Source organism: Apium graveolens, chromosome 5 (assembly GCF_009905375.1).
Source record: "Apium graveolens cultivar Ventura chromosome 5, ASM990537v1, whole genome shotgun sequence".
Lineage (NCBI taxonomy): Eukaryota > Viridiplantae > Streptophyta > Magnoliopsida > Apiales > Apiaceae > Apium > Apium graveolens.
The window spans coordinates 84,355,955-84,382,363 of NC_133651.1; the positions used below are offsets into that span (position 1 = coordinate 84,355,955).

The 26,409-nt window shown below is 35.7% G+C and overlaps 1 protein-coding gene across 1 annotated transcript; it reads right to left on the reverse strand.

The window, feature by feature from the left end:
- Positions 1-1,338: 1,338 nt before the first annotated feature.
- On the reverse strand, positions 1,339-5,798 carry LOC141724221 (serine/threonine-protein kinase D6PK). Its single transcript, XM_074526274.1, has 3 exons — positions 5,543-5,798; positions 3,418-4,685; positions 1,339-2,389 (listed from the first exon to the last, which is right to left on the reverse strand). Exons 2-3 carry the CDS (start codon positions 4,635-4,637, stop codon positions 1,516-1,518), a joined length of 2,094 nt encoding a protein of 697 aa, XP_074382375.1. The 5' UTR covers positions 4,638-4,685; positions 5,543-5,798; the 3' UTR covers positions 1,339-1,515.
- Positions 5,799-26,409: the final 20,611 nt, after the last annotated feature.

Sequence of the window (26,409 nt, forward strand, 5' to 3'; positions counted from 1 at the left end):
AAAATTCAGTATTTCATGGACGTAGTAAGTACATCGACATCCGTTATCACTTCATTCATGAATGTATTGAAAGGGGTGAAATTGTCGTCAAACATGAACGCACGGAGAATCAGAAGACTGATATATTAACGAAGTCTCTTATCATAGTGAAGTTTGAAAGAATGCGTCGGTTGCTGGAGTAAAGGAACTGTCTGAACAAACTTAGATTAAGGGAGAATATGTTGGGAATTTTAATCTCAGTTTGATTATTTAAATAAGTTTTTTTTTGTGAGTATCTTTCAATAAATAAGCTATAGATTAGGACATATAGTTGTGGAGATCGTGTAGGAGTGCATTGAAAAAGTCAGAGTTGCGTTAGGAGAGTGGGTGTTGCAATCCTTATTTATATGCATGTATTGTTAGTACGTTAGTTTTGGCTTTCCTTTATATTTGTATTGCATCTGATGAAATAAGATAACACTTTCCTTAGTGTATACCTACTTTATCTTTCCAGTTTTGAATCAAACACTTACATATATATTAGAGTATCAAATGATATAGCTAACAATGACTATGCCTAAAATCCTAATTAAATTATGAATACGCAAAATCTCAGTAATTCTTACTGCATTGCAAATAACTTGAGTGTCTATGGAACCTTGATGAGAGTCAAGATCTTTCAAAAGCAAAACCTTTACTTTAGTATCATATCAATAATACAAAAGCAATTAAAACAGTTCGAATAATCAAAACTAAATTGGAAAAGAAAGAACACGACAATCGATAGTAAAAATAATTAATTTAAATTTTTAAACAAGTTAAAAGCATAATTTAGTTCAAAGAACGGGCACAAAAAAGTATATGTACACAACGCATATGTGCCTAATTCTTACAACACTAAACATTCTTCAACCACTAATTGAATTAAAAAAAAGTCTCCAGGTCTCAAATTATACAACTGCGGCCATTTAAATCATCTCGTAAAACTATTTCAATATCAATTAAGAGTCAAAGATCATAACTATCTAACATATAATGTTATCTTAGGCACTTAGATGTGGTGGGTGGGGGCGTGGATCGTGTTTTTCACTAACGATTGCTTAGAGAATAGCGCCATCGATTGTTAGCTTCTTGACTCATGCAGTAATCTTACTTGTGTGAGAGTAGTGTAGACTTGTTGGGAGAGTCCGACGTAGTTTTTTTTATATATTATGTTATTTAATAAAAAGGATGACACCCGAAAAAACAATAATAATAAATAGATAGATAGATAAAAGGATAACCAAAATCAGGATTAATGAAACTATAAATATACCCCTGCTTTGCTATTATAGTTTAGTATAGATTGATCATTCAAAATTACCAGAGAAATTCAAGACTTCGCAATGGATTCCATATTTCTTGTCGCAGTTCAGAAATAGGAGTATGATGAATTAGCAAGGGAAAAAAACATCTTAGCTTACCTTAACATCTTGTTGCGTCAATAAATGACTAATACCAGTATAAGACTCAAACCTAAGAATTCTCTTACACTGATTAAAAGAATTCAAAGTCCAAAAATTTACCCCCAGACTTAATATCAGCCCCTACCATTCTTTTACTATTGCTTCCAAACCCCACTGCATCAATTGGTGCAGACTTTACAGGGACCTCAGCTTCCATTGGCATTGGCACCTCAGGTGGCGTGCTGCAGCGTATCAGAGCCCAGTTCACACCCTCGAAGAATGCATGCTGTTTGATCTCAGCTGCTCCACGCTTTACTCCAAATCGATTATGCGGCTCCTTCACAAGCAAGGCTTGGATCAGATCCCGGCTGGCATAGCTAGTCGGAGGAGAGTCTGGAAACTTTAACTGCTGGCCAACCACGTTGAACAGTGTTGCACGGTTTCCTGATCCCTTAAAAGGAGTCTTGCCATAGAGTAGTTCGTGCAAGAAAATGCCGAATGTCCACCAATCAACTGCACTGCCATGGCCTTCTCCCTTGATTATCTCTGGGGCTAAGTATTCATGAGTGCCAACAAAAGACATGGACCGGGCTGCAGTAGGCTCCGCAACGAGCTCGGGGAGTCTGTTTACGTGAAATCCTGGCTCCACTCGGGGTTTTTGATTGCTTTTCTTGTTTTTCTGAGGGAAAAATCGTGGAAGGAAGCAGGCTGGCTGTATGCATTCAGCTGAAGGCTCCATACAGGCAGGCTGAACACAAAGTGCAGCTCGTCTTGAAGGATCGGAATCGAATGCAGAGTTTCTCATGAGTGTTGGTGACACAGCACATCGTAAGGAAAGATCAAAGTCGGACAACATTATATGGCCATCATCACGTACCAGCACATTTTCAGGTTTTAGGTCCCTGTACACAACTCCTAGCATATGGAGATACTCGAGTGCTAAAAGAACCTCTGCAGCATAAAACCTGAATACCAAGAATGAGCCTTTTAGTAACCCAAAGGGAAAAATTAAAATTAAAATTGTATCAGTCAAAACAAAATTGTAGCAAAACATAGGAGTGACAAATCTACATAATTACCAATCTGAGTACTTACTACTTAGATGTATAACATAATTTAAAAAAACAGCAACAAAGTAGAGTATATAGCACGAAGTACTTTGATTGTTGTTACATTAGAGACCACGGTATTTCCTTTCAAATGCACACACAAACATTTGTATGTCTGGGTGTGCGTTCATGTGTTTCTCTGTATAATTCTGACCCCTGTCCCTTGGACTAACTGTAGGGGAGATATAATATATGTGACCAGCGATTTACTAGTGTATTAGACTGCAACCTATGATGCTCGGACTCTTTTAGAAGGATCGGACACGGACACAAGTCTGAGAGTCCGATTCTTCGAACTTGAAAATCAAAGACTCGGGGACACGTTTTATAAGGATCCGACACTTGGATTTGGACACGACAATTACTATTTTAAACATAATATGATACTTTATATAAGCAAATATCTATCATTTTATATAAAACAGTACATAAACTTTTAAAAAACAAGGGTAAAACAATATTTATTTTATCTATAAATTTATAACAGGTACAATTTTATAAGTTAAAGGATTAAATTATACCGTATAACAAACAATTAGAGATAGGTTCTTTTATGTTTTCAGAGATGAAGTGTCCATTTTCCAGATGGCATTCGGATCCGGATCCAAGTGTCGGTGTCAGTGTCGTGTCCTATGGACACGGGTACGGTTGGGTTTTCCGAAGAGTCCGAGCATCACAGACTGCAACAAAGGGCCTTAATTATGATACATAACACATGACTATTGTCCCACTCAAAGTGGACTGTAACAACTGGAATTCTACTTAAAACAGTAGAATAAAAAAGTTGTAAAAATCATAACAAATTACATTACGACCTGAAAAAGTTATTACAAGTAGAGGAACAAATTAACTAAGCTTAGTGAATATAGTGACCAGTAACGTACCGTGCTGCATACTCTGAGAAGTGTTTACCAGGTTGCCTCTGCCTCAAGGTGTGCAAATCACCACCTGGACAATTTTCCATGACCAGGCACGTAAATCTATCAGTCTCAAAATGAGTGTACAAAGTAGGCAAAAATGGATGGTCTAGCAACTGCAATATCTCCCTCTCAGTCTGAGCTCTGGTCAACTTCTTCCTGCTTGCGAGGGAAGCCTTGTCCATTACTTTCATGGCAAAATGGCACCGAGTCCCACTCAACTCTGAGAGATACACACTACCAATATCACCACAACCAAGTCGTTTCAGTAACTTAAAGTGACTCATTCCCAAATTTCCATCCCGTGATCGAATGGCAAGAATAGCTTTCCACCTGGGATCATTTCCTTTGTGTGGCTTGTTAGCAATACCAGTAAAATTACTCCAACTACTATCATCACTAAGGCCACTACTATCACTTGCCCGGCTCATGCTGGTTTCGCCACTTTCAAGAGAAAAATCACCTCGAATGCTTCCCTTAGTACTTTCATAATTTCTATCAACACTAAACATTCCATCACTCATGATCCCATCACTTCGATTTGTACTGGTACAGCTATGCACAAGGCTCATAGCACTACCAACACCTAAACTATCAATGCTACTGTGAGGACTTACATTGCCACTAGGAGGCAAAGAGGCATCCCAAACACATTCTTTCTCCTCGGAATCTAAAGGGTGTGGAGAATTTACTGTATTATATGATGAACGAGGAGCTGAAACGGGTATAATCCCTGCTTCATTTAGCTCTTCAAGCAAAGGCGGACTTTTCTTGATCACAGAAACCTGAATTGAGAGATCTTCTATAAACGGACCTTTTGTGGACAAACTTTTCATCAAGCATTTACCATCAGATTTGGTTTGCCCAATAGGCACATAGACTGGCCTCATTAGATCCATATCAACAGGTTCCGGAGGATGACTAGCTCCACGGAAAGAATCAGCGCCGCTATCACTAAACGAGTCCCTGTTTCCTTTAGGTGTGAAATCAAAAGTCAGTTCATCACTTTCCTGCACAGGCTCTTTCCCTTTCCAAGCTCTTGCAGAGTTTCGAGAGTCTAAATCTTTAGGATCTTGTTCGTCATATTCACCAGCATCTTCCCTTACGATAGTCAACTGTGCATTAGATATTTTGGCAGTTATAGGCAATTTCCCAGAATGAGCCTTCGATTCAAAAACTCTTTGCATGTCTGCTTATTGTATATATCGTCAAATGAAACCTACCAATGAAGATCTCTGCAAAAATTTGAAACGCTGATATTACTATAGTATAAATTATGTCATATCCTACAGATTGAACTCTACACAATCAAATAGGCCCACATTAAGAGTTCGTTCATTAACAGAATACTAAAAAAATTTAGTTGTATTTTTTTCGTCTGATTGACAACCTCTCATTCAGCTATTATGGAGAGAACACAAGAATTAAACCCACATCTAATAAGTAGAATAATGTCTAGTGTACACTCTGTGTTACCGTCCCCTTTTCTCCTGAATCTAAACCATAGTTAAAATCTGATGTAGTCTTGTCGAGATTATGCTTCCACCATCTCGAACGTAAATAATAATATTTCTAGTTCTTAAATAGTAGCTCCACAAACTTGTTACTTATAGAACACTAACTAATTCATCATCTCCAACTACAGATCAAGAAATTTAAAAGTAAATGACCCTGCAACACATAGAGTTAGAGCTTAGAACAGACAAAAAATAACATTTTAGTCAAGAAAACAAGATAAATAAACAAAAGAAACATAAAACATAATCTTGTCTCAAATGTTCCAAACAGAAGGAGCCAAAGACAATACACTACAATAATTTTCTATCACAATCACATTCTCAAGGTTCAGCAAAATCCCAACATATTATCAACACATAAATCACCTCAAGAATTATTTAAATTCCACACAGGCCGATTCAATATACATCACATTTCCAAGAAACACAGCTTATAAAACCACAAAAAAAAAAATGAAACAGTTCGTACATAACTGCGAAATTAGCTAAATTCAACACAAGCCCATTTCATAAACATCAAGAAGAATGAAACCCATAATTCAGAATTATTTAAATTAAAGAATGTACATACATACCAGAACACAAGAAACCAATGTGGATAGAGGGCTTGAACAAGAGCTTGATAAACACAGCTAGAGAAATAAAAAGATATACTATTATCTAAACAACAAAATAAAGATTTTGAAATGTGGGAAAGAATAAGGATAAAAAGAGAGAGAATAACAGTGAGAATATGTAGCTGCTCAAATTAATAAAGTTAATGTGATTGATTGATTGAAGAAGTAGTACTAGTATAAACACTTTTGCTTTTTGAATATCTGTTTCTTAAATGTTGGTTTATGTTTGATTTAGTCTTAGTTCAGTTCATGTTAAAGTGGGTGTGGGTGTGGGTGTGTGTGTGTAAATGACGTGTGAAAAGAGTGAAGAGTGAGAGGGTGGGGTTGGAAAGTGGGACCTGTTAATGTTCCTTTATTGAGGTACACTTCTTTTGAGAGGAGCAGACAAAGGATCTGTCACACTGACATAATTACAAGCCACTGGGATCTATGTTTACCAGTTTTTTGTTGACAAATATTCAGAATATGAACGGTTAGAAAATTAGAACGGGATGGGTTTCGAATAAAATGTGTGTTAAGAAGAAAGGTTTTATCGTTTTTAATTTTTTAAAAAATATTGCTGAAAAAATTTCAAAATAATTAGTGACACTTGTGACTTTACAATTTGAAAAAAGGTTATTGATGTAATTTATGTAAAGAAGGGGTTCACCGATTTAAATGACATCTGACATATATTTTGGTTATCAATTTCATATCTTTAACATTATTCATACTGGTTACGACAATCTAAACAAATCATTGTTCGCGAATAAGTTCGGCGATTTTTTTAGACTTTAATTCAGCTCGATTCGTTAAAAATTTGAACACGAACGCGAACATAAAAATATATTCGTTAAGAAAATGAGCTCGAGCCGAGTGTTTGGCATGTTCGGCTCGAACTCAACTCGGTTCCGCTCAAAAAACAATCGAAATATACAATTTTATATATTAGATTATTGCGAATATATTTATGATTTTTTATAAATATTTCTTAATGATCAAATCATATGGATATTAAAAAAATAAATATTTTAGTGATGTGAAAAAAAAATAGAAAAAAATAAATTTGGTTAGCTTGATGTTTAATAGTTAACAAGCAATTTCACTAGTACTTCTATCTTTTGTTTAGTCCTAAATCGGTGTTTCGATTAATTAAAAAATATTTTACACTGACCGAAGGGCTAAGGTCACAAATAACATTTTTCTTAAAAGTTTGATAGAAATGTCTGAGTGCCAAAAGAATTGCCATTTTTACCCGCCTATTACACATTGAGTGACTGGGTGAATGCTAAAACACATTTTAAATATGCATTATACATTTACTTATTATTTTTAAAATAACATAACCTAATATGCATAGTACAAAAGGGTAATAAATAATGTGACTTTGGTAAATACGCATTACAATACTATTACTCGTGTAAATGACTATATACATATTTTTATTTATTTTAAATTATGAATATTATAATATGCATATTAGGCATTTTCAAGAATGGTAACCTCTGATATGCATTCTACCAATGCGTATCATACCATATAATTTTTTTAATAAACAGAAAAGAATATGAAATTTTTGTAATAGAACACATTTCGCATTGGCATAATGGGTGTTTACTATTACGAATTTAAAAAATTAATACATTTTTCTAGGAAAACAAATATATTACTTGGAACAATAAATTTTTAAAAACGGATTTTTTTTAAACTAAAGGAGAATGTTCAACCCTAAGCAGGTAATTTTTAGAACGAAATTTTTTAAAACCCAAATATTGCAAAAATTAAACCACCCTAAACCCTATATTAAGTTAGGGTTTAGGCTCCAAAGTCTAGGGCCTGAAGGTCCTAAGCCCGAAATCGTTGATTTTTTTAAAAAATATTTCTTAAACCGAAATAAGAATGTTTGAAACCTAAAATATTAAAATTATTAAATTAAATTAGAGTTCGATTCCTAGGGTTTAGGCAATACAAAATCTAAATCCTAAACCCTAAATCGTTGTGTTATTTTTTTATTTTTTAAAAAAATTGTAAAACCCATATAGGAATGGTTGAGAAAGAATGCCCAAAATATACTACTTTTGGAATTCAACCTCCTAAAATACCCATATGCGCGAGAACCGCCCAAAATACCCACGAAATACGCATTTAAGGAATGCATATTCAAACTTCTAAAATTTAATAAATAATACACATGTTGAACATTGTATTCACAAAAAAAAATATGAATACGCATGTTCAACATGCATATTCTTTTTTAAATTTTGAAAATTCAAATACGCATCATTCACATGCGTGTTCAGTCGATAATTTGGGCGGAACATCCCGCCAAATGGTATTTTGGGCATTTCTCCCCAAATGGTGGGTATTTTGGTAGCAGGTATTACATATTCCGTAAATGCATATTAGCTTTATTAATGTTGTGCAAGGTATGCCTTAATATAACAAGACTCAGTCACACTGACAATCCTAAGATTAAGTTAACTTGTAATTATTATGTAATCTATAATTGTATTCTTTGAATCCGTAAGAATGTTGAAGAAGACTAGACTGAGATATTTTCCAATAAACAACGAACAAGCTAAGGAATAAATCTTTAAAAGAAGATCAAGCTTGATAATGTCTATGAATGAAGATACATAGTGTTAGGAATATATGTATTAGTTTGATGATAAGTTAAACAAAACACTTAAGTAGAAATCTAGTGTTTGTAGTCTCAACGGATAAGATCATCTTGGCTATAAGTAGCTTTACTTAGAAATAAGTTTAGTATTGTAGCACATTTCAGTCTCTGTATTTAAGTTATAATTCTTAAAAGTTGTGGGAAATTATAAGTCATGTTGACTACTAGTGGATATGCAAATAGGAGGGCTAATTGTAAATATTTAATGCCTTGTAATTTTGTATAAATGAAGTAGTATCAACTGATAGATTAAAAGCCTTCAACAGATGAGAAACAAAGCTTCAACGGATGTCTCTAAAACTTCAGCGGATAACATCCATCAACGGATGTTTGCATCAACGGATAAAGCTTTAACTGTTAAAGCATCAACGGATGTCACTAAAGCATCAACGGATAAAGTCATCAACGGATGAAAGCTTCAATGGATGCTCAGTTGCATAGCAGTTGATAGTGACGATTCATAAGCTGACAGAGGCACATGGGTTGACAGAGACAATTGGAATGTGGTAGCCTCTTGGAGGAATCAAGAAAAAGTATTCAAAGATTCACAGATTATCTTAGATTGCATTGGATAGAGAAATGAAGAAGAAACATGTGAAGAACTATTTTATAATTGTATTTTATCTTTATCTTCACTTGTAAACTTGGTGATATATAAACCAAGTTGCAGCTAGTAATTAGGTGCGAATTTTCCAGAGCTGTTTAGAAAAACATAGAGAGAAAATCATCTAGTTTGTACTAGAAAGCAGCTGTGATCAATTCTTTGTATCACAGATTTTCTGAAATACACATCTCTGGTGGAACAACAAATCCACCAGAAAAGTTTTTAAAGCCTTTGTGTTCTTTACATTTGTGTCTTGAATATACATCTGTCTGCACCTGCTCAAAGCAATTCACACACATCTGTTCATCATACACTTAGCTTTTGAAACTGCTCAAAACTTGAAAAAGTTTTGAGATTTACATTCAACCCCCTTCTGTAAATCTCATTGTTAGTTCCTTGGGAATAACAATTGGTATCAGAGCAAGCTCTTGACATACAAAGAGTTTAAAGATCTATTCTACTAACATCATGAGTAAGAAGGATATTGGAGTGAAGATTCCAATCCTGGAAAGAGATAATTATCATCACTGGAAAGTGAAGATGCATCTACATCTTCTCTCTCAAGATGAAAGCTACATAAACTGCATTGAGAATGGTCCTCACATCCCTCACAAAGTGGCCACAGCTGCCACTGCCACAGTTGATGTTGGACAGTCTATTCCCAAGCCAAAAGCAGAATGGACTGATGAAGATATTAAAGAGGTTCACAAGGACAAGAAGGCCATGAACATTCTGTTTAATGGCGTAGACAAAGATATGTTTGACAATGTCATTAACAGCCAAACTTCTAAGGAAATTTGGGATACTGTACAACTTATCTGTGAAGGTACTGAACAAGTTAGAGAAAACAAAATGCAGCTTCTCATTCAACAATATGAATATTTTCATTCTGAAGAAGGAGAATCACTGAATGATACCTTCAATAGATTTCAGAAACTGTTGAATGGATTGAAGCTGTATGGCAGAGTGTACCAAGTCAAGGATTCCAACTTAAAATATCTGAGGTCTCTACCAAAGGAATGGAAACCTATGACTGTTTCACTAAGGAATTCTCAAGATTATAAGAACTTCACACTTGAAAGATTATATGGAATTTTGAAGACCTATGAACTTGAGATGGAGCAAGATGAGCTGTTGGAGAAGGGAAAGAGAAAAGGTGGATCAGTTGCACTTGTAGCTGAAAATGAGAGAACTGAAGCCAGGAATGAAGAAAAGACAATGCCAAGTCTCAAAATTGGCACAAGCAAATCAGAATCAAGCAAGGGAAATGAGCAAGCAGCTGAGGTTGAAGACAATTCCAGTCAAGATGACTCTGATGATGTTGATGAGCATCTGGCTTTTCTGTCCAAAAGGTTTGCAAAGATGAAATTCAAGAAAAACACTAGAGCCACTAAGCCAAACAAGAACATGGTGGACAAATCTAAGTTCAAGTGTTATAACTGTGGCACAAGTGGACACTTTGCAAGTGAGTGCAGAAAGCCAACTTCTGAAAAGAAGAAATTTGAGCAAGTGGATTACAAAAAGAAATATTTTGAATTGCTCAAACAAAAGGAAAGGGCTTTTCTGACTTAGGAAAATGACTGGGCAGCTGATGGAGCCAATGAAGATGATGATATGGAGTATGTCAACTTAGCCCTGATGGCTAATTCTGATGAAAATGAAACTAGTTTATCAAGCAACCAGGTAATCAATACTGACCTCTCTCAGCTTTCTAAAAATGAATGCAATGAAGCTATAAATGATACGTCCAATGAATTATATCATTTACGCGTTTCCTTTAAATTACTGGCTAAAGAGAACACGAGAATTAAAGAGAATAATCTTTTATTAAGTGATAGGAATGCTGTGTTAGAGGGTAAGGTAATTGAGCTTATAAAGATTAAAATCAAATGCTTATCTGTTGAGAGTGAACTAGAAGATTCTGTTAAGAAAGTAGAAGTTTTTCTAAACAACTAGAATGTGAGCAAGAGGTAATCAAGGCCTGGAAAACATCTAGGGATGTTAGTGCTCAAATTGTCAAGGTTCAAGGAATTGAATCACTCTGTGAGAATGCCTGGAAGAAAAACAAAAAGGAAATGGAATTAATTGATGGACTTTCAACGAATATGGAATCAACGGATGATGAGAGTCATCCGTTGAAAGAAGAAAAGGAGCATCCGTTGAAGGCATATCAATTGAAACAGGCAAATGATTCTAAAAGGGATAATTTGAAAAATCTCAGTAAGAAATTTGGTTCAACTTCCAAGAATTTTGTCAAAGAAGAAGCTAGCACATCCAAAGATGCCATTATGGTGAATATATGACACATGACTTTAGATCAGTTAAAAAATAGGCTTAAGTTGGTTGAGGATAAAAAGGAAACTAAAAGAAAATCTAATAGAAATGGGAAGGTAGGGATTAACAAACACAACAATTACACACCTGATAAATATGCTCCTAGAAAAAGTTGTGTGCATTGTAGTAGTGTTAATCATCTATCTGCTAACTGCACATCTGTTAAGAATGCTCCCATGCCTTTAACTCCTTCCATGCCTAACATGTCTATGTCACCACTGCATGCTATGCATGTTATGTCTCAACAGAATCCACATACACATTTTGCAAACATGCCATATGTTAATAATCCTTATTTTGCTGCATTTAATATGCCTCAAATGCCATACAACATGCCTATGTGGAATAATATGTTTGCACAATCTATGCCTTATCAAATTCAACCAAATGTGCTAAATGATTCTGTGACTAACCCTACACTTCAACCAACTACATCTGAGATCAAGGTTGACTCAAAGTTACCTAAATCAAAAGGTGCAGGAAGTGTGAAGTCTAGGAAAAAGACTAACAAGGCTGGACCCAAGGAAACTTGGGTACCAAAATCAACTTGATTTGATTTTATTGTGTGCAGGGAAAAAGAAGGAATCTATGGTACTTGGACAGTGGTTGTTCAAGGCACATGACAGGAGATTTCACCCTGCTCACAGAGTTCAAGGAGAGAGCTGGCCCTAGCATAATCTTTGCAGATGACAGCAAAGGGTTCACTATGGGATATGGCTTGATTTCAAAGGAAAATGTCATCATTGATGAAGTTGTATTAGTTGATGGTCTCAAACACAATCTATTGAGCATCAGTCAACTATGTGACAGAGGGAATACTGTTTCCTTCAATTCTGAAGCCTGTGTTGTCACCAGTAAGAAGGACAACAAAGTGGTTCTAACTGGAGTTAGAAAAGGGAATGTGTACTTGGCTGACTTCAACTCTACAGATGCGGAATCAATCACTTGTCTTTTCAGCAAAGCAAGTCAAGATGAAAGTTGGCTATGGCACAAGAAGCTGTCCCATTTGAATTTCAAGACAATGAATAATCTAGTCAAAAAGGACTTAGTTAGAGGAATGCCTCTAGTGGAATTCTCAAGGGATGAACTGTGTGATGCTTGTCAGAAAGGAAAGCAAAAGAGAGCATCATTCAGTAAGAAGCTTGAATCAGCAATTGATGAACCATTACAACTGCTACATATGGATCTTTTTGGACCAGTCAATGTATTGTCAATTTCAAGGAAAAGATATTGCCTAGTGATTGTAGATGATTTCTCAAAGTTTTCATGGACCTATTTTCTTGGATCAAAGGATGAAGCTAGTGAAATCATTATCAATCATATCAAGCAAGTCAACAACCATCCAGATTTCAAAGTAAGGAATATCAGGAGTGACAATGGAACTGAGTTCAGGAATTCTACCATGAGGTTGTTCTGTGAAGAAAATGGGATCATGCATGAGTTCTCAGCTCCAAGGACTCCACAACAGAATGGTGTGGTGGAAAGGAAGAACAGATCACTAATTGAAGCTGCAAGAACAATGCTTGAAGAGTCAAAACTCCCAACATATTTTTGGGCTGAGGCTGTTAACTGTGCATGTTACACTCAGAATATTTCTCTAATCAATCAGGCAAAAGGCATGACTCCCTATCAATTGTTCAAGAGAAGAAAACCAACTTTAAACTTTCTTCATGTCTTTGGTTGCAAATGCTACATTTTAAGGAACCAACCTGATCACAAAAGCAAGTTTGATGCAAAGGCTGATGAAGGGATATTTGTTGGTTATTCTGCTGGAAAATCATATAGGGTCTACAATCTAAGAACCAACATTGTTATGGAGTCTGTGCATGTTGTGTTTGATGATAAAAAGATTGATGGACTAACAGATGAGGAACATCATGAAGGACTCAAATTTGACAACATTGAGATATATTGTGATGATAGTGAAGATGAGAATGATGGAGAAGACACTTCAAAAAGGATTCAAAATCTGCCTTTGGATAATGCAAAAAATGCTGCATCAGTTGAAAGTCATAATTCAGCATCCGTTGACAGAAGTAATGCAGCATCCGTTGAAAGACAAAGTGCATCATCCGTTGAAGTATATAATGAAGCATCCGTTGATCATAGTTCATCAATGGATAATCAATTTACATCATCAGTTGATAGAACTTCCAGTTCCTTGCAAAGGACCAATAACTCAGGGGGAGTTTCAACCAATCAACACTCTATCTCACATCATGACAATACTGAGGCAACCTCATCTAGAGCTAATCTACCATCTCAAAGGAAATGGACCAAGAATCATCCCTTTGAACTAATCATTGGTGATGCAACATCTAAGGTGCAAACTAGAAGGGCTACTCAAGATGAATGTCTATACAGTAGTTTTCTATCACAGGAGGAACCTAAAAGAGTGGAAGAAGCTCTATTGGATCCAGATTGGATTTTAGCAATGCAAGAGGAGCTAAACCAATTTGAGAGGAACAAAGTATGGAAGCTGGTACCCAAGCCAAAGAACAAGAGTTCTATTGACACAAAATGGGTATTCAGAAACAAGATTGATGAAAATGGCATTGTCATAAGGAATAAAGCTAGATTGGTTGCCAAGGGCTACTCTCAATAAGAGGGAATAGATTTTGATGAGACATTTGCTCCTGTTGCAAGACTTGAAGCCATCAGAATTTTTCTAGCCTATGCAGCCCATGCCAATTTCAAAGTCTATCAAATAGATGTCAAGAGTGCATTTCTGAATGGAGAATTGGAGGAAGAAGTTTATGTGAGCCAACCTCCAGGGTTTGAAGATCCAAATTTTCCAGACCATGTGTATTATCTGTTGAAAGCACTCTATGGACTAAAGCAAGCACCTAGAGCCTGGTATGAGACTTTGTCAAAATTTCTCCTAGATAATTACTTCACAAGTGGTACTGTTGACAAAACTCTTTTCTTTAGAAATGTTAATGGCTCTACAATACTTGTTCAAATTTATGTAGATGATATTATATTTGGTTCTACAGATGATAAACTTTGTAAAAAGTTTGCTAAGTTAATACAAAGTAAATATGAAATGAGCATGATGGGAGAGCTAACTTATTTTCTTGGTTTACAAGTTAAACAAGTTAGTGGTGGAATTTTCATTAGTCAAACTAAATATATTTATGATCTTTTAAAGAAGTTTGACTTAATGGAATGTTCATCTGCAAAAACTCCCATGGCCACTGCCACTAAGCTTGAATTAAACAAGGCTGAAAAGTCTGTGGACATTACAAGCTATAGAGGCATGGTTGGTTCACTTCTATATTTAACTTCCAGTAGACCTAATATAATATTTTCTACATGTCTTTGTGCTAGATTTCAAGCTGATCCTAGAGAATCTCACTTAGTTGCTATTAAAAGAATTTTCAGATATCTCAAAGGGACTCCAAATCTAGGAATTTGGTACCCTAGAGAGTCTGGTTTTGATCTAATTGGCTACTCAGGTGCAGATTATGCAGGTTGCAAAATAGACAGGAAAAGTACAACTGGCACCTGTCAATTTCTAGGGAATAAGCTTGTGTCATGGTTCAGTAAAAAGCAAAATTCTGTTTCTACATCAACAGCTGAGGCTGAGTACATTGTTGCTGGTAGTTGATGTGCACATATATTATGGATGAGGAATCAACTATTTGACTATGGGCTAAATGTTGACAAAATTCCAATATTCTGTGACAACACAAGTGCCATTGCCATTACTGAAATCCAGTGCAGCATTCAAGAATCAAGCACATTGACATCAAGTACCACTTCATAAGGGAACATGTGATGAATGGTACAGTGGAACTTCATTTTGTTCCAAGTGAAAAACAAATTGCAGATATATTTACCAAGCCACTTGATGAATCAACATTCACAAGATTGGTAAGTGAGCTAGGTATGCTTAATTATTCCTAAATTCATGTCCTAATTGTAATTTGTTTTGTAGCCTGAAATGAATTTGTTGCAAGAATAAAGTTGGCTTTAAGTAAAGTTTATTCTATCAATGGATATTCCCTATCCGTTGAAAGCCAAAATTGTTCTATCAACGGATGTCCATTATCCGTTGAAAGATAAATACATTTCTGGTAATTTTATCCTTCAATGGATAAAACTGTGTTAATCTTCAACGGATAACTATTTACCTCATCTGTTGAAGTGTCACATCAGTCGTTTTGAGTGAGTCACAGCCGTTGATTCTATTTACTTAACCGTTGACACACACACACACACACACACACACACACACATATATATATATATACAGTTGTATGTATTTGTATTAAAGGCAGTTTTTAGAATACATATAGTTTTTCTTTTATTCTCAAACGGCTGTAATTCACTTAAAAATATTGTTTAATCATTCTCTTTATGTTTTAATTTGAGAAAGTATAAAAGCCCCTTTGTATTATTATTTTCACTTTACGCTTTCTTGCAATTTTCAAAAGTTTTTACTCTCTTTCTCTCCCAAAACTCTCAACTTTTCTCTACAACTTCTACCCACAACAATGGCACCAGTAGTAAAGATAATGTCCCAATCTGAGTTTGTCTATGAGAAAAACAATTTCGTAGCTTTGGTGGAAAAGAATGAAGCCTACTCAGATTATCACAAGATGATGGACTTCATCAAAAACTGCAAACTGAGCTATGCAATGTTGGAAGCCCCAATGATTTACTGTGAGGTAGTTGAGGAAATGTGGACAACTGCTGAGTTCAACCCTACTGATATGACCATCTCTTTCTCTCTCAAAGGTAAGGATTACTGCATTAACTGTGATGATATACAGTCCTATTTTAAATTAACTGAAAATAATGTCATGACACCACACACTGATAATGATGTATCTAGCATGTTAGATTCCATAGGCTATTCCATTGATTCTACTAGTTTAGGCAGTATTAAGAGAAAAGGACTTAGGAAAGAATGGAGTTTTCTTAGTGATGCCTTTATCAAGGTTTTCACTGGGAAAATTAGTAATTTTGATGCAATAACTTCATCTCTTGTTAATATGCTCTATATGCTGATTTCTGATAGGTACTTTAATTTTAGCAATTATGTTATGCTAGAATTGGGTACTAGGTTAGGTAACAAGGCTAATAGACCTCATAACATCTACTATGCTAGATTCTTTATGTTATTGGCTAACCATGTTGCTGAAGGTTTGGTCATAAATAATGAGAGTAATAAACTCAAATGTTGGGCACAAGAGAAGAGGGTCCTTGCAGACCTTTTAAGGATTAACCTCAACAGTAAGGTGCCATTGGTATACTTACCAATCATGGATGCACCTCAGGTAAGTGAGGTAAATACTTCTTCAACTCCTACTACTTCCAACTTCATCATTTCTTTGCCTTCAAGTGTGGCCATGGAATCTGTGTTAATGCCCTAACAGGTTCCTACCAAGGCCACCAAACCTAAAGTTTCAAAATCCAAGTCAAAGAAAGCCACCTCTATTGTCTCTCAAAAGACAACAGTTGTAACACCTACCATGAACCTTGAGGGGAGTGAATAGGGTGTTAGTGGTGAGGGGAGGGGTGAACATCAAGAAAACCCCCATAATAAGGTAGGAGAGGTGAGTGGTACCCAAGCTAGCCAAGCCACAGTTTCTCAAAAGACTGTGGTGGTTGAAAAGGATTCAAACTCATCCCTAGTTGCATCCTTCCAAAAGGGTGTAACTATTGAAAATAGTCCCCAACCAGGGACACTGAACAAAAGAGGGAGGGATACTGAAGCCACACACTCACCTGTAAAAGCCTTCACAAGAAGAAAGAAGGTCAAAACCCTAGTTTCCGCACAGGGTGCACACACTGCACAGATACAACCACCTGTATCTATGCCTTCACAAATTCAGCTTGATGTGACTCTAACAAATGTGGAGTCACAACCCCATTCTCTCAAAATTGACACACACCAACCACCAAATTCTCCATCACCATCTCTGGATGTGAACATGATTTTCACATCAATTCCAGATTCTCCTTCTTTACAACTTAGGGAGGAGCTCCACTCAAATACTGGTGATCATCATCTTTTAGAAGGCTAGGGAAGGGCTGGCTGGAATTTTATCCGGCAACCGGAACGGCCACCGGAATCTGGGTTTCCCAGAAACCGGCGTCGTGTTCTTGGTCTCCGCCGGCCTGCCACTCCACTCCGGCCGCCTGTTAATCCATCTTCCGGTGATATTAGTTTTAAATTCCTATTTCTATGTTTTTGTTTTATTTTTAAATCAAAATCCATTTTCCAATTTCTAAAAATCTTTTTTTTTAATTTCAAAAAATTCATTTATTTTAGTTTTAAAAATCCTTTAATAATTATTTAATATACTAAAAAAATTATTTTCTTAATTATTTCAAATTCCTAAAATTATTTTCTTTTAGTATTTTCAAAAATATAATTTGATTTAATTATTTATAATTCATTTTAGTTAATTATTTATGAATTTAATTAATTGACTAAAATTATTTAATCAATTAATTTCATTTATAAATAGTTAAATAAATGTAAATTATTTATAATTAATTCAAATAATTCCTAAAAATTATTTTTAAGCTTTTAAAAATTATATTTTAGTTTTAATAGTCAATTAATATTATTATTAATTGATTTAATTCTATTAATTCTTATTTTATTTATAATAATTAAACCATTCATCCGTTTAATACGAAACGAACGCGTACAGACTTAGAAAAATATTACGCTTTCGATAAAAATACTTTTGAGTCCTAATTTCTTTTGTATTGCAATGACATTGATTTGTGTATTAGTTTGAGTCGGTATCTGATCGGTTAATACTATTATTGACCTAATTTTCATTCTGAACGCATTGAGACGTATCTTTTAATGATCTGACTTATGTATTACATGAATTATGTGATTACGTGTTATACGAATACTATGATTACGTGCTATGTGATATGCATGCTATCTGTTTACAGTTTTAAAATGTCATGCTTAGTTATAAATGATCGGGTAGATGTCAAGTCGTATAGTTACGTCGATTGAGTTGGGTTCTGTCAATTAAGATAGTCCTTTTGTTTATAGAATTAAGTAGCAAGGAGTGCAGTCAAGTACTAGACGGAGTTGATAGCCAGCAGTTATAAGCCAGGGTTTTAGTGAAAAGTTATTGAGCATACCAGGCAAGTATTTTCCCTTATTCTAAGTTCAGAATAGCTTATTGTTTAACATATTGAAAATATAAGAACTGTTTACAAATACTCTGATAGCGCATTGAATATCAATACACCTACGTTTATTGACATTCTCTTATTCTAGCAATCATTCTGCTAGAACCAATCTTTTGATTCGATAGATAGTGAATCACTATACAATCCATATATACTCTATACAGTGAAACTTTGAATTGAGATTAGCGAATAACTAATTGTTCTGGTTATTTCGCCATCAGTTGTTGAGGTAACTCCGGACCATGTGACATGGGGAGTTGAATAGATAAGGATGTCATTGATCTGACTCCTTTAATCGAAATTGATTTTGTGAATTGCTTATTGGTTAGCGTAAGAGGCCGAGGCACCGGTCCAGCGTGAGCTATTATACGAAAGTGTAATATCTTGCTAGGCGAGTATATGCCTTTTTATGGATATCCAATAGGTACGATATGGCTGCGGGATATCGATACCTATATTTACGGTATGGCTGCGGGATACCGGTTATGTTTCGTGACTGATCATCAGGAATAACATAGTGCATAATTGTGTTTGATTAAAATGTCGCTTAAACTTTAAAGTTTATATCAGTTTTGACTTTTACTCAGATATTGTTATTGTTGTTCACTTACAAACTTCATATCACTTGCTGAGCATCTCTTCGCTCATACTTGTTTATTAATCTAATCTTTCAGCTAAGCCAGAGCAGGCTTGAGTTCCAAGTTTGAGCAGAAGTCAATAGCTTGTAGATAGTTTGGTATGTTTTCCAGATAGACAGTTGAGACGCTTAACTAGTCTAGAGGTTTGTAATAAAATTTGAATAAATAATAAAACTAATTAGACTTATGGTTTGTAATAAAAGTTGGTTTGTATTAGTGCATGTTCCATACTATAAACTGTGATCGATCCAGTTGCATGCAAGGGGTCATATTTATTATATTATTTTTCCGTAATTATTTTATTATAGTTTAGTGGCTTGTGACCCCAAAATCTAGACCCTGGGTTTGGAGGGTGTTACAGGTTGGTATCAGAGCTACATGTTATGGTCACTGAAACAGGCTTAGGATTGTCATAGGTGAGTCACAGGAAGAGCACATAAGATAGGCGAGTGTAGTTTAGCTCTTATAGGGTTAAATTTAGGTTATTGGGTTGGGTTATAGTTAAGTTGTTTAGGTTCCCTGTTTTGCGTTAAGCCTTAGGCCTTTGTGTTATTGCTTTGCCATTTTTTTGGTTTTGAGGATGGTAAGAAGTGTTGAGAAAGAGGTTGAAAGGTTGTGTTGCAACCCTATCCATCGTTTGTTGGATTATTTGAGATTTTGAGTAAGGGTTTAAAAGGTTTGGATAATTTTTCATCCATTTTCTTTGTGTTATTATTCTCGAGATAATAAGCAGGATTATGTGGTAATCATGTCGCTTGTGTTAATATGGTAGCAAGTTTATGATATTTTGAGAAGAGATAATGTTTGAGAATTTTGATATGCTAAGAAATTGCTACATATTTGACATAATGCTTGACAAATTATTATATATGTTGCTTATTTTCTTACCAGAATAATGGCACCAAAGAGAGGGAATAATTCAGGAGAGGATCGAACCGAGAGCCGGATAGATCCAGCGATTGTCCAGATGTTGGGACTGATGCAGCAACAGATGTTACATCTTACGCAGCAGCAACAGCAGCAACAAGCAGCAGCACCACCTGCAGTGACTTTTAAGCAATTTCAAGCAGTAAAGCCACCTGAGTTTAAAGGAAGTGCTGATCCCGTAGAAGCCAATGCATGGCTCAAGGAGATGGAAAAGGCTTTTGAGTTAGTCGGAGCAGGGACTGAACAGAAGACTAAGTTTGCAAGTTACTTTCTGAAAGGTGAGGCGAACTATTGGTGGGAATCCATGTGAGCATTGGAAGGAGGTGAGTTTATAACTTGGGAAAGGTTTACTGAGCTGTTTCTGGAGAAGTATTTCCCGAGGTATATGAAGAATCAAATGGAGATTAAGTTCTTGAATTTAACCCAAGGAGATCTTACTGTGGGTGAGTACGAGGCTAAGTTTACTGAGTTAGCAAGGTTCGTGCCAGACCAGGTCGATACAGATGAAAAGAAAGCAAGAAGGTTCGAACAGGGATTGAAGTTTTGGATTCAGAACATAGTGGCCATGTTTAAATTGACTACATATGTGGAAGTGGTTCAGAAAGTAATGGTGATCGAAAGTAGGAGTGACATGTCTCAGAAAGGAAAGGATGGGAAGAAAAGGAAAATAGAAACCCCAGAAGTAGGTCAACAACAAGGTAATTTTCAGGGCCGTTTCAACAAAAGGCCAGGATTTTAGGGTAATAGGAATGGGGGATTCAAGAGACCACAATCAGGAAATGGAGGATAAGGCAACCGTTTTCAAAATTCAAATCAGCAGAGGCCCAATCGTCCACCAATGCCGGATTGTAAGTTTTGTGGAAGGAAACATTTTGGGGTTTGCAAAGCTAATTCTGTGTGCTACAAGTGCAATATGAAGGGACATCATGCATATGAGTGCCGCAATCAGATGCCAGAAGTTACATGTTTCTGATGCGGGAAGACTGGACATTATGCCAACAACTGTAAAGAGCAAGTTCAAAGTGCAAATGTACCACAAATCACAGGACCATCCTCTCAGGGTGTGCCAAGGATTGAGGGGGCACCAGCAAAGAATCAGCCAAAGGCCAGGACATTCAATATGACTATGCAGGATGCTTTTAAGAGTTCTGACGTGGTTGCAGGTACGCTTTCAGTCAACTCCGTAGATGCTAAAGTTTTATTTGATTCTGGAGCTACAAGGTCATTTATTTCTCAAGATTTTACCAATAAGCTGCATTGCGAAGTTAAGTTGTTAGAACAAGCATTAATGATAGAATTAGCTAATAAGAATCAAGTTTTCGTCGATCGAGTGTGCCCAGGGTGTGATATTGAGATAGGAGGACATTATTTCTTTGCTAACTTAATACCTTTTAAGTTGGGAGAATTTGATGTTATCTTAGGAATGGATTAGTTGTCAGAAAATAATGCTCAGATTGATTGTAAGAATAGGAAAGTGAGACTTCAGACCTTGGATAACAAGAAGAAGATAATATTTCGAGGAAATAAGTAAGAGAAGAAGTTCTTAACGATAGCTCAAGTGAAGAAGTTATTACGTTAGAATTGCGAGGTGTATTTGGCCCATGTGATAGACACCAGCAAGGAAGTTCCAGCACTAGAGGCAATTCCAGTTGTCAATGAGTTTCCAGATGTCTTTCCAGACGATCTTCCAGGATTACCTCCCGACAGAGAGATCGAGTTTGTAATTGATCTAGCACCTGGAACAGAACCAGTTTCTAAAGCTCCATACCGGATGGCACCAGTGGAGATGAAGGAGTTGGCAATTCAGTTACAAGATCTTTTGGAGAAAGGAGTTATAAGACCCGGTGTATCTCCGTGGGGCGTACCAGTACTGTTTGTCAAAAAGAAAGACGGGAGTATACGACTGTGTATTGACTATCGAGAACTGAATAAGCTGACTATTAAGAACAAGTATTCGTTACCAAGGATCAATGATTTGTTTGACCAATTGAGAGGCGCTGTATGGTTTTCTAAGATAGATTTAAGATCCGGATATCATCAATTGAAGATCAAGACAGAAGACATTCCAAAGACCACATTCAGAACCAGATATGGGCATTATGAGTTTCTAGTAATGGCATTTGGATTAACCAACGCACCAGCAGCTTTCATGGATTTGATGAATCGGGTATTCAAGAAATATTTGGATAAATTCGTGATCGTGTTTATAGATGACATTCTGATCTATTCCAAAATAGAAGAAGAGCATGTAGAGCATTTGAGGATAGTTCTGGAGGTACTGTGACAAGAGAAATTGTACGCAAAGTTTTCCAAGTGTGAATTTTGGTTAAAAGAAGTACGATTTCTTGGGCACGTGATTAGCAATAAAGGAGTGGAAGTGGATCCAGCAAAGATTGAAGCCATAATCAACTGGGAGAGACCAGAGACACCAACAGAAGTAATAAGTTTCATGGGATTGGCAGGCTACTACAGAAGATTCGTGCAAGATTTTGCGAAGATAGCTACGCCATTGATAAAGCTCACCAGGAAGAACCAGAAATTTGAATGGGACGAGAAGTGCGAGGAAAGTTTCCAAGAATTAAAGAATAGATTAGTATCTTGTCCAGTGCTAGTCTTGCCAGATGAACAAGGAAATTTTGTGATCTACAGTGATGCGTCATAAAAAGGATTGGGATGTGTTTTGATGCAGCACGACAAGGTGATAACCTACGCTTCAAGACAGTTAAAACCACATGAAGAGAAGTATCCAACGCATGATCTTGAATTGGCAGCTATAGTGTTTGCATTGAAGATATGGAGGCATTATCTTTATGGAGAAAAGTGCGAGATCTACACGAACCACAAGAGTTTGAAATATATCTTTACCCAGAAGGAATTGAACATGAGGCAAAGAAGATGGCTCGAATTGATCAAAGACTATGACTATACCATCAACTATCATCCAGGTAAAGCAAATGTGGTGGCCGACGCTCTGAGCAGAAAAGAAAGGTTAAACATGATCACTTCATCTGAGGAATTGATCAAGGAATTTGAGAAACTTGAAATAGAAGTCAGTACCCCAAGTATGTCTACAGATGTGTTGTGTACAATGTCTTTTCAACCAGAACTATTATAGAAGATAAGAAGATGTCAGGAAGAAGTAATGAGCCATGAATGAGACAGTTTGATATGAGAAGAGATAGGGAGTCAAAAGGATGATAAAGGAATCTTAAGACTTGCTTCCAGAATATGGATACCCAACGTAGCCAAACTGAAAGATGAAATTCTTCGAGACGCTCACAACTCTAGGTATTCAATTCATCCCGGGAGTACGAAGATGTATAGAGACTTAAGAGAAAACTTTTGGTGGCCAAGTATGAAGAAAGAGATTGCTGAGTGGGTGAGTAAATGTTATACTTGCCAGCGATTTAAAGCGGAACATCAAAGGCCCAGTGGATTGTTGCAGCCATTGGATATTCCAGAATGGAAGTGGGAACATATCGCGATGGATTTTGTAGTTGGATTACCAAGGACCAGGTCTAATCATGATGCTATTTGGGTTATTAATGACAAATTGACGAAGTCAGCGCATTTTCTTCCTATCAACGAAAGATTTTCAATGGATAAATTGGTTCGGTTATATCTTAAGGAAATTGTGACCCGACATGGAGTTCCATTATCTATAGTTTTAGACAGAGATCCTCGATTTAATTCAAGATTTTGGAGAAGTTTTCAAGATTGTCTCAGAACGAAGCTGAATATGAGTACCGCGTATCACCCGCAGACAGATGGTCAAAGTGAAAGAACGATTCAGACTATTGAAGATATGTTAAGGGTATGTGCGCTAAATTTTGAAGGAAGTTGGGACGAACACTTACCATTGGTTGAATTCTCCTACAACAACAATTATCATGCCAGTATTGGAATGCCGCCTTACGAAGCCTTGTACGGGAGAAGATGCAGATCCCCAATATGTTGGGATGAGGTTGGTGAGAGGAAGATTTTAGGTCTAGAATTGATTCAGCAAACGAAAGAGAAAATAAAACTCATTCAGAAAAGATTAATGGTAGCTCAAGATCGCCAACGCAAATATGCTGATCCTACCAGAAAGGATATGGAATTTGAAGTTGGTGAAGTAGTGCTATTGAAGATTTCACCTTGGAAAGGTTTATCAAGATTTGGAAAGAAAGGAAAGCTGAGTCCGTGTTTTGTGGTCCCTTTTGAGATTTTAAAGCGTGTGGGAAAGGTTGCTTACGAGTTAGCGTTACCACCTCACATGCAGCATATTCACAATGTGTTCCGCATGTCAATGTTAAAGCATTATTTGCCTGATTCGAATCATGTGATAGAATATGAGCCAATCGAGATTCAGCCAGATTTGTCTTTTGTAGAGCAACCAGTGCAAATTTTAGATAAGAAAGAAAGAGTGCTTAGAAATAAGTCTGTGTCGTAAGTACGAGTCTTGTGGAGGAATCCCAAGGTTGAAGAGTCAACGTGGAAGTTGGAAAGTGAAATGCGATCCAAGTATCCTCACTTATTTTCTTAGGCTGATTCTGAGGACAGAATCTTGTTAAGGGGGGAAGGATGTAAGATCCGGGAAAATTATGTGAATGTTATATGTTAAATAAATAAATTTTATGTGTTTATAAATTAAAATGTTTACTGCTATGATATTACGTATTTCAAAATGCTATGTGTGTCTCTGTGCGGGCCAGAAAAATTTTTGATTGATAAAAATGTGTTTAACCTGCAATTATATGAATCTATCTACAATCAGGACGCGTATTTATTAGCGTCTTTATTAAGGTATTCATTTTATTTCATTTTATGCGCGTTTGAATGTATTCTAGGTGTTTTCGGGATTTTCTGGTAATTTAGGAGTCGATCCTGTTTTTCAAAAATCAACGAACCGGGGCCCCACCGGGACGTCAAACCCCACAAAATCCGTGTTTTTATTTTTATAAAATTATTCGTATTCCAAATACCCTTTATTTTTGTATTTTTGAATTATTCACAATTTTTGGGGAATTTTGACAGTAATTTTATATTTTATCGTTTTAAAATTTTTCCCCGTAATTATTATTTTGGGGTCTAATTATTATAATTACGGGAATAAAAACACCCTTAATTTATTTTGGGATATAATTTCTGTGAAAATATAAATACCAGCCCTTTTATTTATTTATTCATTATTTTTATAGAATTTTCAGAAAAATCATAAAGCGAAGAACATTTTGGGGGTATGATTTTGTTCATCACAAAGAAATGATGATTTTGAGCTAATTAGGAAACCAAATCGGACGTTCTATATATAAAATTGATCCCCGTAATGAGCCCGTTCTATTGATATCGAAATCATGAATCAAGGGTGAGTATTTTACAAAATTGATTCTGGGTTCATGTTCTAGAATTTCTTTTTTAAATTGTGATGATTTTCAGTTGATATTGATGTTATAGATAGCTTTAAAATAGTCAGGGGAGTCGATTTATATATTTAATTCAATTGTTTAATCCCTAGAAGCATATAGCCGAGTTCTTGGGTTTTTACATTTTTTGTTTTTGATTTCGGGATTTGTTGTTGATTTTCTGATGTTTGTAAGATTATGATTCGTTTGAGTGTTAAATTAGCTTCGTTTTTGCATCAGAATCGTTTGATTTGGTTCAGGAATGGCGAAGTTGATTGTTTGGCCGGATTGTTCTAGAGTCGGCCGGTTTTTATGGAGGTTGTGGCCGGAGAAATCACTCCGGTGAGTGGTTGAGGTTGATGATGTCGTCGTTGTGTTGCTGCAGTGTTTTTAAATCGATCTGGGTGCTAAAACTCGTGAAAACGAGCTGTTAGGAGGCTTGGGAAGGGCTGGCCGGAATTTTATCCGGCAACCGGAACCGGCCACCGGAATCTGGGTTTCCCAGAAACCGGCGCCGTGTTCTTGGTCTCCGCCGGCCTGCCACCCCACTCCGGCCGCCTATTGATCCATTTTCCGGTGATATCAGTTTTAAGTTCCTATTTCTATGTTTTTGTTTTATTTTTAAATCAAAATCCATTTTCCAATTTCTAAAAATCTTTTCTTTAATTTCAAAAAAATCATTTAATTTAGTTTTAAAAATCCTTTAATAATTATTTTAAATACTAAAAAAATTATTTTCTTAATTATTTTAAATTTCTAAAATTATTTTCTTTTAGTATTTTCAAAAATATAATTTGATTTAATTATTTATAATTCACTTTAGTTAATTATTTATGAATTTAATTAATTGATTAAAATTATTTAATCAATTAATTTCATTTATAAATAGTTAAATAAATATAAATTATTTATAATTAATTCAAATAATTCCTAAATATTGTTTTTTAGCTTTTAAAATTTATATTTTGGTTTTAATAGTCAATTAATATTATTATTAATTGATTTAATTCTATTAATTCTTATTTTATTCATAATAATTAAACCGTTCGTCCGTTTAATACGAAATGAACGCGTACAGACTCAGAAAAATATTACGCTTTCGA

Bases quoted from the DNA above. Each gene is read 5' to 3' on its own strand.
- LOC141724221 (XM_074526274.1), bottom strand. From the start codon at position 4,637: ATGCAAAGAGTTTTTGAATCGAAGGCTCATTCTGGGAAATTGCCTATA. The intron at 2,390-3,417 runs GTACGTTACTGG...CTTGGTATTCAG, and splicing joins TTCTCAGAGTATGCAGCACG to GTTTTATGCTGCAGAGGTTC.